The sequence below is a fragment of the Pygoscelis adeliae genome, unplaced genomic scaffold, assembly GCF_000699105.1.
Source record: "Pygoscelis adeliae isolate BGI_AS28 unplaced genomic scaffold, ASM69910v1 Scaffold306, whole genome shotgun sequence".
In the NCBI taxonomy this organism is placed as follows: domain Eukaryota; kingdom Metazoa; phylum Chordata; class Aves; order Sphenisciformes; family Spheniscidae; genus Pygoscelis; species Pygoscelis adeliae.
The window spans coordinates 2,714,205-2,731,105 of record NW_008825072.1 but is presented as its reverse complement, the minus strand read 5'-3'; the positions used below and the strand labels follow the sequence as shown (position 1 = coordinate 2,731,105).

Below are 16,901 nucleotides of genomic sequence, written 5' to 3'. Positions count from 1 at the left end.
GTAGAGGGAGGGGAAGGGAAAATATCTGAGATCAGAGCTGCCATCACCCCTACGGTAGAGGTGGACTCCTTGCCTTACCTCTACATGTGGATTCAACCAGTTCAGATCCTATTTTAGGCTGCATATGGGGCTTTTCATCTTTGGAGCACTTAACAGGCATGTGTTAATCCCCACAACGCCCTTCCGTGGCAGATAAGTGTTTATTATCTCAGCTCTACAGCTGGTGGGACAGGCGCAGTGGGGAGCAGCTCATTGTTGCAGACCCTGGGCAACTCAGCTCCTGGGCTCCTTGGAAAGACACAGCGGGAGCGCCCTGCTTGGGCTGATGAAGGGAGCCCCAGGGCAGCTCCCCAGGGAGCCTGGGCCACCTCCTGGGCCAGTGGGCAACTGGAACGGGGCTGGGATGGGCACCATCCCCCAGCCAGTGCTTCCTAGGGGAGGAAGTCAAAAGCATCTTCCAAACACAAAGCCCCAGGACACATCTCTGCTGCCTTTGTGCAGTAGGTCAGAACAGTGGTGCTCATTTATTATGGGCAAATTAACGCCCATGGAGATTAAAGCTTTATCTCCTGCTGGCTCAGCCAGCATCTGACTTAGCAACGTGCAGGGCTGGGCTGACACCGTGTCCCCGCACGCTGGAGGAGCCACATCCCCACTGCACCTCCCGCTCCCAGGGTCCCAGCACCACGTCCTTCTGTGCTGGGGACTAAACGTGCTCTCTTCCTCCACCCTTGGCTTCTCCATCCTACTCTGAGCTGTGCCTTGTGCACCACCAGCTTGCCTGCTCTGCCTTCTCTTGCCTGTTAAAGCCAGTGTTTCACAGATAAACACACAAAGAAGATCAGAGGGCAGAACGGGGACACGTGGTTAACATCGATGTGGTCCCAACACCCCTGCATTAACGACAGTTTGACACTGCCACCTCTCTCTGTGCAGCAGCAAACATGGCAAAGCGGAAGCCACCACCGTCGGTGCGAAACCACCACCCCAGCTCCAAATGCAGAGTGAATCAGTGCCGAGCCACCCAGGGAGGGAGGAGGAATTACCGTGCACTTGGTTGATCTCCGAGTTGGATGACAGGATCTCATCAGCCAACTTCTGGGCGGTGGGCAGCACCTCAGTGTGGTGCGCTGTGATCAAATACTGAACAAACTTCTGGAGCTGGTCCCTGTTCATCTGGAAAAGGGTCTCTGAGATGGGAAGACGGAGTTTGACCTGGTCTGGCTTGCGGATCCTGTACAGTGAAAGCGCCACGACATGGGCGCAGTAAAAAATGTCCTTGTTCCCACAGCCGCATGTCACTGAGGTGATTTTGCAGCGGTCGAAGCTGATGGCCACCTTGTAGGTCATCTCTGGTTCTGTCGCAGTCGCTGGCTCCGTTACCGTCCCACTGAGGTGAAACCCTGGAGAGGGAAAGGAGAAGAGGGAAAAGCCATGTTAGCTTCCCTCTGACCACAACCACCCAATGCAAACTCTGGAAGGTGGACAGGGCCAGCCAATACCACTTATGCAACGCTATGTCAAGGAGCACACCACCCAACACACGCTATCCTGGTGGCTTACACCCAGCAACACCCAGCCTGCGTACAAACGCACTCCTGCACCAACACACACGTGCAGCCAGACTCTTTGGTGAGTTTATTTAAGAGCCAAACCCTCAGGGAACAAGCAAAGCTGCTCAGTTTCCATTTGTTTAAGAGTCTCTCAGACTGTTTCTCTCCTGGGAGCCATCTTCATCCATGCCTCCCTCTCGCTGAATTTGTAACTCACGTGAGTGAGGGCTGGAAGAAAAAGGCCAGGTTTTCTTTTCTTTGATGAGGCTGACAAAAAAAACCCACAAATGAAGTGCAACGCAACTCCACCTTCAGTCCCTCAACCAGATGGAGCACTCCAGGGCAGCTCTGAGCTCTTCCACACAGCAGGAACAAGGAGCAGGGATGGGAGCAATGCACAGCCTGAACCACAGGCTGGGGGGGAAACTTTGTTCCTTGAGCTCCATAATATCTGCTGCTCCCCTGTGAGCTCTTGAGCTCTCCTCGAAATACTGTGGCCAGGAAGCCAGCCGCTCATCGGCGCGATCCATGTGTAAGGCTGCAGGGACGCCCAAATCGTTCAGGCAAACGTTATGGTGCCCCGAACAGCCCCCGCCGCACTGCAAGGGGCTGCAGTGCCTTCGGGCACAAACTGTGAAAAAAAGACCCAACAAGTCCCAAACGTGGGTGAAGAGCGAGAAATGGGCTCGGAAGGTCCTGTGGGTCCAAGGAAGGTAGATGCACCAAGCAAGCAAAGGATAAAGTCAGTGAGAAAAGACTGGATGCCCATTAACCTCATCTGAAAGCCCAGGAAGCCTGTCCCAGGAGCCGGCTGCCGAGGAGGTCCAACACCAACACTTTGCACTTGCCCAGCCTCCTAGAGAAGGGACATCTTTGTTTCCCCCATCTGTCTGCCTCATTGCTCCAAGGAGAATGAGGCTGCACCAGGAGACTAATTAACGTGGCCGGGGCCACCCGGTGCCCCCATGTCAGAGCCTGGCATGGTACCTGGGACCCAGTCCCCCCCGCCGCCTGCCCCAGCCCTCTTCCGCAAAGAGGATGCTCACTTTTCTCCGTGCCACTGCAACCATATTAAGCCCATGTTTGTACAGAGGTCCCTGCAGAGCCTGCCTGCCATCCCCCCGGAGAAGGCGGCAGACAGCTGAGAGCCCTACAATTAGTGACAGAAAAGGAGAAGGGGTGTGGGGGGTGAAGATTAAAATACATTAGCTGCATCAAACCCTTGTGCGTTTGCCAGCTCTCACAAAGGCTTTCCGAGACAAATTCTACCAGAGGTTTTTAATAAATGGCATCAAAACCAGCTATTCACTGCCAGTCTCTTTAAAGACACGCCAAAAACCACATTCAAATCTGATTAAGCGTCAAGGAGGTCTGCTTTCACTTTAGTGCAGGGGAGGGGGAAGCAGACCTGTTCTGCTGCCATCGCCTGAAACCCACCCCGCATTGCCAGCAGAGCAGGAGGGGAGAGATGGACAACTCCATGCTGTCCTCTCGCTTGCACGCTGCTGGGAGTGGAAGCGTGGCTGTGGAGGTGCTGGGCTCGGCCGTGGGCCAAAGTGTTTATGTTTTACCACTTCTCTGGTCTGCAATGCTTGGCAGGCAGCTCTGACTCCCTGCCAGTTTCTCCCTAGTTTAGTTTTTTAACAAGTTGAAAGGATTGGAAACTACGTTCCTGAGCAATAATGTATGTATATACGCGTATGTACACCCGTAGGCACATATGCACATATATATATATAAAAAAACACTCTAAGACAAATTACTAGCCATAAACACTGCCTTCAAATGCTTACTTTACCAGGATCGTAGGCCAGACCCCACTTGGGGCTAACTGGTGTAAGGCTGGAGGAACTCATTTAACCAAACGACCTGTTTTGGACAGGTGTAAGTCTAAAAATATATCAACTGTGGTCTGAATCCAGCCCCCTGAGAAAGGAAATTTGCCCAGATACTTCCCAGGCTGCTCTCAGGCATCCTAAAAGCTGTGCTCCCCCATCCACTGAGAGCCGGTCCTTGCAACTCGTAGCTGGGGTCTGCAGGTCAAACAGGACCTTTCAGTGTGTCGGCAACTGCCAAGTTCATCTGGCACTCGAGCCCTAAGGCAAGTGTCAGTTTAGATTTTAGCCATGGTGGCAGCAGGTCTATTTAAGATAAACTAGAAACTCTATACAAAACATTTATCTAAAGCTTAGTCAGAAGTTAAACAAGGCAAGAGGAGGAGAGAGAGGAGCTGGCAGGAACAGCAACATTATTTGGGAATATTTACATTAACAGGAGGTCAGCCTGCAGCTACCACGCTGCGCCCTGCTCTGCAGCCAGGTCTGCACCCAGCACCAACCCTGGCACCCATGGGTGGGAGATGGCTTCACCAGCTCAGCAGTGATGGATATCACTGTCCCAGAGAAGAACGGTAGTTAAAGGGTAGGTTATGGTGTGGTTACTCCATCATCCATCAAAGCACTCACTCCTGGTCCACATAAAACCCTGATGCTACAGTCACCAAGAGGCTACAGGTCACCCTGGAGAAGGACAGCTGTCACTGTACCCTCCTTGGCGCTCATCTCACATCCCAAACAGCACATGGGGCAAGCAATACCGGCACTCCAGCAGAGACAAACACAGCCCTGGCTGCAGACACGGGGTCTGGATAGCGCTGAGAGCAAAAACATACTCTCCTCTGTGTCCCCCCTGCACATTTCAATTTAAGACGTTCCTACAGCCGAGTGCTTATCTAGGACTTCATCCTTTGTTCCTTAACATAAGCTAACTTAGTGTTTGATTTGCTGCCAGCAAAGTGACAGTGCCAGCGCTTGAAAACCATGGAAAAGAAATAATTAAGTATCATCTTTGTAACTACAGGCTCATTACACACCATCAGAGCCTAGCTTTGTCCCAAGAACAACATCATCTCCTCCCTGCCCCAGAACAGCCTCCCCTACTTTTACCACGGATGCTTCCCAGTGGATGCCCCTGTGATCCAGGTTGCAAAAGGAGCTGAGTGTTCATACCTGCCCCAGAAAGAGCACAGAAAGGTGTCACAAATGTTCATAGGCACACAGGGCACGATGAGCACATGTCCTTCCTAATCCCACTTACCCATCAAACGGGGACAAAACACCAAAGGAAGGACCTTTTCCCTGCCACGGCAGATCTGCCCCCTGAGCCTCAGCTCTGATGTTGCATTAGTGCCGCAGGATATTGTGCCTCTGATTTAAATTAATTTAAATTAAAACCAACCCTGGAAACATCTCCTGGGAGTCTGTGAGCACCAGTGCCACTTCCAAACTCATCAGCTGGGTAACACTTTGCTCTTTGGAGCTGATAAACCCCACAGGCTGGGACGAATGCAGACCCACAAAACATCCCTGGGCTCTGAAACAGCTGCAAGGGATCAAGCCTTTAGTAGGAGCTCCAGCACAGGAGGCTTTGCTATCAAGACAAGACCATTAAGGCCTCAACAGAAGTATCTTTAACCAAGATGGAGAATTCTTTGATCTCTAAACCCACTCAACCAAAAGGAGCTTCGCAAACGCTTCCAGTTCTGAAAGAGCACCCAGTCTTTCAGCTGGACATTTTTAACCCAGATGTCCATGAGCCATCAGGAGAGACTACCAGCCTGTCCTGCAGCTCCAACCCACCATCAGGCCAGCTGTGGAGACCCCTAGTCTTGGATCCTCCAGTAAACCACAGAAGGTAAAGCCAACGCGCAAGCTGGTTATGTTGAAATACCTTAAGTTTGGAGATGGGCAGACCACAGGTGGAAATTTAAACCCCAGAAACAAGCAAAACCCAGGCGTTATTCCTTCCCTTCTCATAACTGTGTCATCTAGAGCCCTCCAACACCCATGAGGAGGAGCAGGGAGAGGAGGACCCTGCAGTTATAACAGTAGCCGGGAACTCGAGAGCTCAGCTCTGCTCCCTCTGGCAGTTGCTGCTCACAGCCATCCCCCAGATTTCACAGCGCAGCCCAGGCAGAAGTCACAGTTGTCATTCGCAAAGTTGTGCCATTTGGAAAAATTAGCTCGCTCTTTCCAGGCATGGCACTCACTTTGCCTTTCACAGAGCATTAGTGCAATCCTGCTGGGGAGGCATTCATGCCAAAGCAGCCATCTCTAGGACCTAACCCTGGACCAGCAGAGACCATCTGAGGTTGCTGCGCTGGCATTGCTGCACAAGAGGATGGTGACCAGTAATGCATGGGTAATGCGGGGAGCATTTCTTCTGGTCACTGTAGCTCCCCTGCAGGCTTTTCTTGGTCTTTGTGGAAACCTCAAAGCAGGGCAAGGAACGGCTCTGCAAAGGGAAACGTGCAACCATATCCACCCCCCTGAGCAAGAACCACTGGTGGGATGCAGCCGGACGCTGTACATAAGGAACTCACCCCCACATCTGGCTGCCAAAACCTCAAGTGACCTCCTAGTACCCGAGGCTGATATTTTGGGCAGGCTCTGTTAGGAGCAACATGATGGAAAGTCCATCCACGAAGCTTCCTGAAGAGCACCAGCCGCATTCCCTTGCATCCCAGACGCAGAGGGCAGGCTGTGGCAGACAGCGGCTCGGCTCCCCCTCCTTGCCGCCCTCGCACCCGGTGCTGAGCTCCCAGGACCCCACCTCTAATCAGACTAACCCCATTTCAGATCTGTGTTTGGGCAGCTCTGCCTTCAGGCAGGCAGGAGCTCTGCAAAACCAAACAGGAATGAATACATGTATATATTTATGGGGCTCAGCAGATGTAGACGAGGTAAACTGAAATTCTCAGTGCAAGTCGTATACACTAGGTTAACATGACCCAAATATTTTTTCTTAAATTTCCAAACCACAGCAGAAAGGTATTTTAAACTAAAGCGATTCCAAGCTCTTTAGTGATTAAACAGACTGCAGCTCCAGCTCCTAGTGGAAAAACCATTTGTTTTTCCACTGTGTGAAAGCCATAACTAGCAATGAATAATAATTGCTACACCGAGTGTTATTTATAAGCCATTCTCGGTCACATTTCCGTGCCTCGAAACTGCAGCTTTCCAAACGTGAACTTAAAATCGGTCAATATTTGTAACGTAGACAACACCCGTGGGAGGAAGGTGTCGGTGTGCTCGCGTGGTGGGAAGCGGAGGTTAGTAAAATCTCCCAAAGCTTTCCAGCTTCTAGATCAATTCCTCCAGCCGGCTGATGCTGACAATTGCTGAGTCCCTGACCTTGCAGTTGGAAAGGAGATGGGCTCATGAACTCATTTGCACATGACAATGCTCCAGCAAAGTGAATCATCTGCCTCCGATAGTAACAGAGAGTACGGCGCGCCCCAGCCCTCCCGGGCTCCATTCAACCAGCGCGAGGCTGGCCTTTTGTACTGCCAGTGCAAGAAAGACTCCGCTGAAGATGTGTGCAATTAAACCCACTTTTCTTGTTGCTCTTTTGATTCAGCGCGGCTCAATGAGAGGCACCCTAGGCAGGTGTTGTCACACACAGATAAAATGTGTCTTTTCAGAGCACTGGCAGACAAAAAGAAAGAGGGTAAAGCTGAATCAATTGCCATTTCTCCCTTGCAAAATAGGGAATCCAAGCTTCCAGCAAGTCAATGAGCAGAGCTGGTACGAGTTTACATCCTCCCTCCTCCCCAAAGCAATTTCTTTTTGTGATCACAGGCAAAGGTGTTGCCGTTGAGCGAGACCTTGGCAGGGATGAAGGAGGCAGGTGATGACTGGCCGGAGGATGCTGCCCCAGCAGAACGCAGCCGTGCTGCTTCTCCTGTATGTTTTCCCCTTGCAGCCCTCCTCCCCAATCCCCACAACGCTCCTGTCCTTTCCTGGTCATTACCATCCTGGAAAAGCACCTCTGGCTTTGCAGAGCTAACAAAGACCGTCAATAGCTCCCACGAAGGCTGTGCCCCCAGCTGATCTGACGCCGGAGGAGCCGTAACAAAGGAATACGGCCGAGTTGGAGAGGATGCACCATGCCTGCAAGTGTCCCCGCACATACCTATGGCCACAGACACCAACAACCACAGGTTTAGGAGAAATACTGTGTCTCCGGGTAGGCCAGGGAAGAAGCACGAGCTGCAGCTGTAAACAGAGGAGATGCAAGTGGGGCTGTTTGTGCTGGAGGGAGCCGTAAGCTCCTCTGAGCAGCTGAGTAAGCTGGAGGGACGCTCTCTCTGCCATCTGCTCTGATCCCACACCACCTCCTGCAAATGAAGAGTCAATCCGCTGGCTTCTATCCCTGTTAACCTCTAATCAGCCACGAGGACTGGCCTCTGCCTTGCTCTTTATCCCAGCCAGCTAATGCGTGAAGCACACCGCGCTTCCCATCTGCTCCAGCATTACTAGAGTTAAACGACAAAGCCGTTTCCCTGTCCAGAGCATTCACTTACACAGATGCCCTTGTATTAACTCAATTTCCCAGTGATTTCCATTATTACCCTTACGAGATTTCTGGTGTTTGTTTATCTAGGAGCCTGCAATGGAGGGTTTTTTTTTCCTCCCCCTACCCAGCTCAGGGGGTGGCTGGACCAAGGCCATGCTCCAGCAGGCTGGTCCCGTTCTGTAACATTCCCCTAAAATACTCAAAACTCTTCCCCCATTTCCCCCCCAGCTTGCGGTGCTCTTTGTTGCCCATCCAAACCTGAAGACCTGGGGTTTTTTGGGTTTTGTTGCCAGCCCCAAAGCCAAGACCACCCCTCCCACCATCACCTTCCACATCCTTCTACCATCCGCCAACAAATGGGTTTTTTATCTACCCAGATGTGCAACCCTTGCTCCGAAGACATATGGTTTGGGGGAAGAAGGAAAAAATACAACCAGTTTTAAAGCTCAGACTGATTTCCTCTGCTAACATGATTCAGCTTCTGCAAGCTGAATTTCTCCGCTAGCAGTTCAGATTTAACACAAACCAACCTGAATGCCATTTTTGCAGCAGCATAAGCAATAGAAAGGGCTTGAAGAGAGGAAGGGTTCACCGCATCTTTGCTAATATGTGCTGCTCACATAATAACTGGTGGCAAAATGCTGTCAAGTCTCTGCTCTTTACTGCTACAGTATATCTTATGGTAAGCTTGAATATAAAGAACTTTCTTAAAATCATGAGAAATTAGAAAGATGAGGATGTGCAGTACATTTTTTGGCAGAAGTGGTGAATGCACCATCTCTACATTAAGGAAGAAAAAGCAACACATCTCTGTGACCATCCCAAAAGCATCCCTCTTCTCTTTGCGTTCGTAAGCGGCTGTGTCTGACCAAGGAGCAATGAGGTTCCTTGTTACAGCTCAGGTGTTTTCTTAAAAGATGCGGGGTTGTTTTCAAGCATGAAAGAAAATATCCATGGGGAGGAAATTCACTGCCGCTGGAGTTTCTGGGCTTGTGCGTCTCATCAGTCGAGGCCACCACAGAGCAGACCCAGCCCCGTGCTGTCACCACCCTGGCTGCCTCAAGGAAACTGACGGGAGATGCCAAAACTCACACGCGAGGCTGAGCTGGGGTCATCTCCTGACTTCAATGGAGTCACCCAGATTTCCAACAGCTGAGAAGCTGGGTTCTAGTGCATAAAAGGGTTTTAATTAGGAAATGCCTCTTATCCCTCCATGCAAGTGTCACTACAATGGGATCACTGATTTTCACCACTGTCAAAAGCGAGTGGAACGGTGCTCTTCCCTCTGTCATCTTTTTTCATGTGGCAACTCATGCAACCCTTGGCCTCACAAAAAAATAATCCCGACCACTAAAAGCGAAGCACCTCCCATGCCAGAGCCCTTAACCCGTTGCTCCCGGCTTAAGGGCTCATCCCTGGGTATGCTCTGGTCGGGGAAGAAGCTGCTCCAGAGCCACGGACATCCTTTCCTCTCTACATATCCACTCCCCTTGCTGACCTGCTTTTCCGAGACATGGCCTCCCTCCCATGTCGGCAGCTTCTCCCGTGGCCTCCCTCCCGTGTCGGCAGCTTCTCCGGGACCGTCTTGGCCTCAGGCTGCGGAGCAGCTTTGGATTTTGTCTCCAAATACACAAAGATAAATTGCATTCAATGCATATTTTGCAATTTAAAGCCAGCTCCGGAGCTGGCCACCTCCATACCAAAACCAAAACTCAACCCACCAATATGGAAAACCAAAAACAAAACCAAGCCTGAGAGCCTCCTGACTTGTTTTCTTCCCACGTTTTTGTTTTGCGTGGGGCAGGACTGGCAGCCAGCCTAACAAGGACCAGAATCAAACCAGGGCATCGCACAGCAATGGAGGGAAGCAGGACACCACCCTGCTCCTCCCTGAGACACCAGACCTTAAAATAGCAGCTCTACAATTTATAGGGAAGTTATTAGTTATAATTTTCCTGGCCCTCTGAAGTCTTCTGAGGGAATGAGGCAGCCTAGATTCAGTATGAAAATCTGCTCCAAATTCTTCCCCAAAAAGACATTTCTTCCACTAAGAATAGCTCCTTTTTTTAAAAAGGGAAGATAAAGTCTGACTTTCTAAGTTATTGGCAATGTTGTTAAACAAACATTATATTTACGAAGCGTTTCAATAGCATTTGTGGTAATGGCCTCAGCAACAAATTTGCTGAAAAGGTCAATTAACTTCCTTCCGAAAACCTCACTTTTAAGCACAGAAAAGGGCTCTGCATTGAAACTGCTCCCCCAAAGTGGAAAAATCTTTTGAGATGACACCGTTTTGCCGTTTCTGCTCTCCATCCCCCATGGAGTTGGGCACAGACCCCAGGAGCAGGCACCAGGACAACCCTGCTTTCCTGCCAACTTTTACAGCTCCCATTTATAATAAACCCACCTTTTTTTTTTTTTTTTGCTATTGAATTTCACCGAGGAAACCACAGCCAAACATTTTTTTATATTGTAGAAATATTATACTTAAACGGCTTAGCTCACTTCAGTAGCTTCACAAAAACTTAGTGGTTTCCTTTCCCCTCCACCCCAAACCAATAAAGCTTAAATTTTGGAGCTTATTAGGGCTGCTCCATATAGGGAAATTAACTAGTCATTGCAGAATAAATTATTCAGCAATTGCTATTCCAGATCAGCCTCCTCTGTGGACATTTTATTCCAGAATCATTTTGGGAAACTTTGTGAGTGTATTAATTATTCCTGAAGGAAGGGACTTCAATTCCAGGCCAGGAAGTCATTCAAATAACTGCTGCACACCAGTGGCTGGGCTGGTCACCAGCCCTTGGTGACAACCCTGACCAGGGCAATCCCAGAAGAGGAAATGAGTGGGGGTGTCAAGCTTGGGAAGGTTGATGCTGAATTTCAACTTCCAGCAAAAATTGAGGTGAAGGAAAGGCACACACCTTGATTTCGTGTGGAAAAAATGTTTTTCCAGCTTTCTTTCAACCCATAAGCTGCAAAGTGAGAGGAACCATCTAGTGAGAGGTTGGAGGACTTTGCATCATGAGGTGTAACATCTGCCCCACAGTGCTGGGGAAAGCAGCAAATGATTCCTCTCCCTGGGATCTCTGCAGGGAGCTGGGGAAGAGTAAGCTACATGGGGACCTCCAGCAGGACCACACTTGGAGGGGGGAACACTTGCTTTCACATTGTGCTTCCCACATCTCCATCTTGGCTCTGTGCTCTTCCCAAAAGAGTCCTGCGTGCACATCGGGGTCCCCCATCCCCTGTTGGCCCTTCACAGGAGGGATGGCAGCGCTTACACGCATCTCTAGAGGGTCGCAAGGTTTTCATCTGTCGTGTGCATGAAGTGTGTTGAGGGTATCTGAGGAGCACCAAATCTGACAGTGGTGCTGTCAGATTCACCTGCAGAGCATCCAAGTGTGCTGTGGCAGCTCCCAAGCCCAGTTCAGCCTGCTGGCGGATGAGTTTTCTGCTTCTTCCACAAGGACCAGGTTTTTGTTGGGTGTCCTCCTGCCCTACCAAATTACACAACATGCCCAAAATTACTCAGACAACTACAGAGTCAGCTCCATGGAGCCCACAAGCTATGCCACAGCAGCTGGACTCCTTGCCATCTCCCGGGCATGGCCACTTCCCCAAGCCCCACAAATGGTATCACAAAAGAGATCCCTGATACACTGTCTACTGCCGCCCACAAAGCTCAACACACTTCAGAGGGCAACAGCAACGCAGCATGTTCAGGCACTATAAGAAAAATCGAAGACCAACCCAAGCGAGGCAACCATATGCAAGTTCTTAGTTGCCAGTATCTCCTCTCTGGTGAGACGCCAGAGCGAAGTTTGGGGTAATGGCTGACGAGCAGTCAAATCGCCCAATTCTGCACAACAGTCATCACGCTTTAAATAACACTTAAAAACCCCTTTTGATCACATTAGTTTTCACATGACCCTTCTGAGAAGTCAGGAAGGCAGTGGGAGGTCTGCAGAGCTGAGACTTCCCCAGTAGCCCTCCTCACTTGAAAGGAAGGCGGTTGGGAGACAGATGCCTGACAAAGATGCTCCACTCTCCTGCATCAGCAGTTTTCACCATCTTTAGCATGCAGGCATTTCACAAGACACAGATTCCCATGCCATGATTTTAAGCCCCTCGGCGCTACCCTTGCTCCTTCCGGACACGCATTGTCCCCAGCATCTCCCAGCCGCACATCACAAACCTCTGCTTTAGCGAGGAGGCACCATGTGTGGGAAAACACGAGCCCTCCTGCTTTTCAAGTTCAAGATGACTCCATGGCTTCGCAGCCTTCAGAAACACAAAGGGCCACAAAAGCTGATACCCAGAAAGACGCGAGCCATCGCTTTGTTGGGAAGGAAGCGGTGTACAGGCTGCCTCTGCGAAACTCGTGTTTCTGATTAAAAACTTCACAGATTTTTTTTTTTGCTGGAAAAACATTGTTATTCAATACACAGCCTAGATTGCAGGCTCCTCCGTTTGCTTTTGGTGCAGTGCAAACATCTAAAACGACACCGCGTAATGACAAGATCTGTCATCAGAACGGCTGGGGCTACAGTAGAAAGAAAAACGAGGGAGTGATCCATTCCTTCTCTCTGGAATTCGTCACGATTAAAACAAAAGGAAACCTATGCTGTGCAGTTAATGCTAAATACACAGGACCGAAGGGAAAGGGGAAAAGCGTGATGTGAGACCATTTAGTGGTGGTTTTCTCCCATTATGTGGCATGAGGTCCTTCTGGCAGTGGATGGAGAGTCTCCAGCTCCTCTAACCACAGACCTATTTCAGTAATTAAGTCTCTTGGGAAAAGGGAAAAGGGAAAAGGGAAAAGGGAAAAGGGAAAAGGGAAAAGGGAAAAGGGAAAAGGGAAAAGGGAAAAGGGAAAAGGGAAAAGGGAAAAGGGAAAAGGGAAAAGGGAAAAGGGAAAAGGGAAAAGGGAAAAGGGAAAAGGGAAAAGGGAAAAGGGAAAAGGGAAAAGGGAAAAGGGAAAAGGGAAAAGGGAAAAGGGAAAAGGGAAAAGGGAAAAGGGAAAAGGGAAAAGGGAAAAGGGAAAAGGGAAAAGGGAAAAGGGAAAAGGGAAAAGGGAAAAGGGAAAAGGGAAAAGGGAAAAGGGAAAAGGGAAAAGGGAAAAGGGAAAAGGGAAAAGGGAAAAGGGAAAAGGGAAAAGGGAAAAGGGAAAAGGGAAAAGGGAAAAGGGAAAAGGGAAAAGGGAAAAGGGAAAAGGGAAAAGGGAAAAGGGAAAAGGGAAAAGGGAAAAGGGAAAAGGGAAAAGGGAAAAGGGAAAAGGGAAAAGGGAAAAGGGAAAAGCCCTGTAATATCCCAGCCAACTATCTGCTGGCTGGCTGAAATACAACCTGAAAGCCCCACTGGAGTGAAACCCCACCCCTGCAGCCTCCTGCAGCTCCTGCTTTGCCCCGATCCTCCGTGGGGTGAACCAGGCAGAGCTCCCTGGCAGCAGACACCACGTGTGCCAGAGGGTTATCAGCAGATTTATCTCAATTTGGAATTGGAAGCAACCAAAAATGCAGTGAGCTCAGCATAACGGGACAGAAACAAAGTAAAAAGCAAAACCAGATGAGCAACTGCGGAGTTGACTCCTCTCTTCCCTTTGAAAAGGGAAGCCGGTAATTTGAGAGAAGGTGGTTTTACCCACAATCTCAGCAAAGGGTTTGAGGAATCGCCCTAATCAGCACATAACCAAGTATTACACAGTGCTCCCACTTAAGAGACTGGAAAGCAGGGGGAGAAATCTTCCCCTGACTCTTGAAAGAGGGTCCACAGACACCCCTAGAAAAGGGGGAGCAGCCACATACCGTGGGTTACACATCCTGCCTTGGGGGTCTCTCACCCGGCCAGCCGGCAGAGTGCACCCGGGGAGCTGCACCCCGCTGCGGATCTCCCCCGAGAGCGGCACCCACCACCTTTCCCACCCTATGCTGAGCCAGGAGCAGGGTCCCTCTTCACACAGCCAGGAAACCAAGGCAGCAGGGTCTGGCAGCGAAGGCGAGCGCCACGGGACAGCCGGCTGGGAAGCACTGAGCAAGGGGTGCAAAGCAGCCCATGCTCCACCGCTGCCTCCCTGGGAAGGAAACCTCCAGCCCTGTCTTCCCCCCATGCAACCTTCTCAGGCTCAACCTGGAATATCTGCAAGGTTTTGGGTCAAATCCCGTGGTCGGGCTTTCCAGGAACCGCATCTGCCGGGCTGAACACGGCGCATAATTGCAGACTACGTTGCCGTAATGAGATGGGTCAGGGCCAATGCTGGGAAAGTCGTCCTCACCGAGATGACACCTGAAAATGGATCTGCGCAGGTGGATTCTGTCCTGCCCTGATGCTAGATGCTCTAACCCCACTTCCCGCAGCTGCTTAGCAACTCCCACAGCTTGCTGCACTGACTGTGCATCAGGCGTTACATACCCTCACACTCGGGTTTTGCAGATGAGGAACAGCCAGGAGATAAAGCAAAGAGGCCATTTTCTCCTCCAAGAGATGCATCTCAGCCCCCACCGCCTGCAGCACATGCCAACAAGTAACAGCAATCGGACCATTTGGGGTTGAAAAGCCCCAACCTGTGCTGTCACAGGAGAAGCCTGGCTATCACAGGCACCTCAAGGAGATGCAAGTGCGAGCTCAAAACCACAGAGAAAGGTGCAGAAATGAAACTCAGTTTTCTTCCCAAAGCTCCTAACCTTTTAAGCAGATCTGATCATTATCGTCATGGCTCAGGGCTTCTGAGCACTCAGGTTTAGTTGTTTGGTGATGTTAACATCACCCTGATGCACACACAGCCAGGCTCCACCATCATATCTCCATGTTCCCACAGAAGGGGTACGTACAGTGCCCAGAGCCAGGCCACCTCAAAACGGAACACAGCATCACATCGGGTGGGTGTCTGAAGGAAGCAGCTGTGGGTTTCTGGTGTATAAAGAGGGCTGAGACCTGACCAGCACCACACATCGAACAATGATGCTCACCTGGAAGAGCAATGCTGGGGATTGCCCGGCAATGCACAGGGAAGATGCGTCCATCCAGTCATGTTGGATTTCAAACTTACTCAGAGCTAAAGGAGACAGGAGCCCCAAAGCTCCCAGCAAGACCAGCTTAATTCCCCAGTTGTGCAAACAGCCACGGACGCCCTTGCTCGGAGACCTACTTGCAAGACTTTACACCCAACGCTTGTGCATGCAGGGAACCATCACATTTTACCGTCTCTGACACTGATGCCCCCATCTCAATGGCAAACATTCCCCGCGACAACACACACACCAAATTAAAATGATTGAAGCCTTCAGCAGCCTCTCTCTCTGAAGAGCAATTGCCATTACTTATTAATTTGTTTCCTCAAGATAAACAAGAAATTTATTAAAATCTGAAATAGACAGGGAGCGCACAGGGCAGCAGAGGGACAGGACGTTGCCACTTGTCTTTCTTTAAAAAATAAATACTTCTACACTGGATTACACTTTCCACTTGCTGCTTCCCCTAGGAGCCAATTTCCACACTGTGCATTTCCTCTGCAGCAGATGGAAACCCCACAGGCTTCTACGGCAGGTCAAGGGCTCAGCCGTCTTCGAGGGGAGGAAGCACCAAATTTGGAACCTAGCAGGTGAAATGTAAATAAAAATAGGAATTTTGAAAAAAAAGCTAAGTGCATCTTAGTGATGAACACATCTGTCTACAGGCTGCTCTCATGGATCATGACCTTGACATCTTACAGATGAGGTGTATTCTTTTAAAATCAATTCAGTTCCTTGTTTATAAAAACCACTCCGTTAAACCTAGAGACAAATTCATCATGGATGGAGAGACCAACACTTCTCAGGAGAGCTGAAAGCAGTCTCGCTCCATCCAGCCAACAGGCAGGTAATACTCACAGGCGGAATCGGAGGCATGAAAATCTTCAGCAGAGTTTCCCACATCATCTACAGTGAGGAGAAATGGTTGGAAGGACAATGAGGAGCAGAGTACCCATCACGCTCACGATGTACATTTGCAAAAGCAAAATGTCATCTGTGGATCTTCTACCCATGCAACAGCCGCTCCAACAGCCTTGCTTTCATACATCCCCCCTTGTTTCTCCAACCGTAAGGAAAGGATTAAAAATGGCTGTTGCCAGCACAATGTGAGTTATCAATCGCATCAGTACACCGGGCCAAAGTAGAAGCAAATTACATTCCCAGTATACTCAGCATTTGTGCAGGCAGGAGCGCGTGGGAGATAAGAGGGAAAGAAAACGCACAGCAGATAATCAGAACACCTAAAATACAAGCGGCAAGTTTGCAGTCATGACTGCCTTCAGTCCTGGTGGTTTACTAGAAATCCACCTGATTTTTAAGTGAGCAATGCTGAGCAACAGCACTGAGGAAACCTCTGGGGCAGTCACAACCACTCCATGCTGTGGGACCTCTAGGGTGTCTCAAAGCCCTTATCCCTCAGCCTTCCCCTTAATGACAGTATGAAAACCCATGTTAGCGTCCTCACTGTCTCCAATCACGTAACTGGTAAGAAGCGCAGCTATGAGAGCTCTGTGCCACCAAGAGATGTTGCTGGATATGCGCAATGGGTATGAAGTGTGTTGGGGCAGACACCGCCAGACCCATAAGTCTGAGTAAACTAAACTGAAGAGAAATGAAACCCAACCCCATTGCTACATCGATCCCACCACAGGCTCTGTTACGCTTAGCCAGCCTTAACTGTTGTCCCCTTCTCCTACTGTCCCCTGGACCAGGCCAGCCCCGGGGTCTGCCCCAGGCACACCTTTGCAATCCCCGCGCCAAACACTTGGGAAACACTATCCCAGCTCAACACCCCTGGAAGATGTGATGACCGAAGGGTCGCCAGTTGACATTTCCAGGCTGTCCTGCAGCGAGTTGACAACCGAAACAGCACGTCGGAGGCCGGCGCAAGCGGCAAAGCCAACACCTGTCAGTCCAGCCTCTTGCCACCCTCCACCTTCCAGTCCATCATTCGCCCAGCCTGCATTCTGCTCCTTCGCAC

At 50.2% G+C, this 16,901-nt stretch overlaps 1 protein-coding gene across 1 annotated transcript in view; it reads right to left on the bottom strand.

The window, feature by feature from the left end:
* ZSWIM5 (zinc finger, SWIM-type containing 5) overlaps window positions 1–16,901 on the bottom strand; it is a 112,345-nt gene that overhangs the window by 28,324 nt on the left and 67,120 nt on the right. Inside the window, exon 3 of the mRNA XM_009326620.1 lies at window positions 1,047–1,403. Coding sequence (XP_009324895.1) covers window positions 1,047–1,403 — 357 coding nt within the window. The remainder of the gene's footprint in view (window positions 1–1,046; window positions 1,404–16,901) is intronic.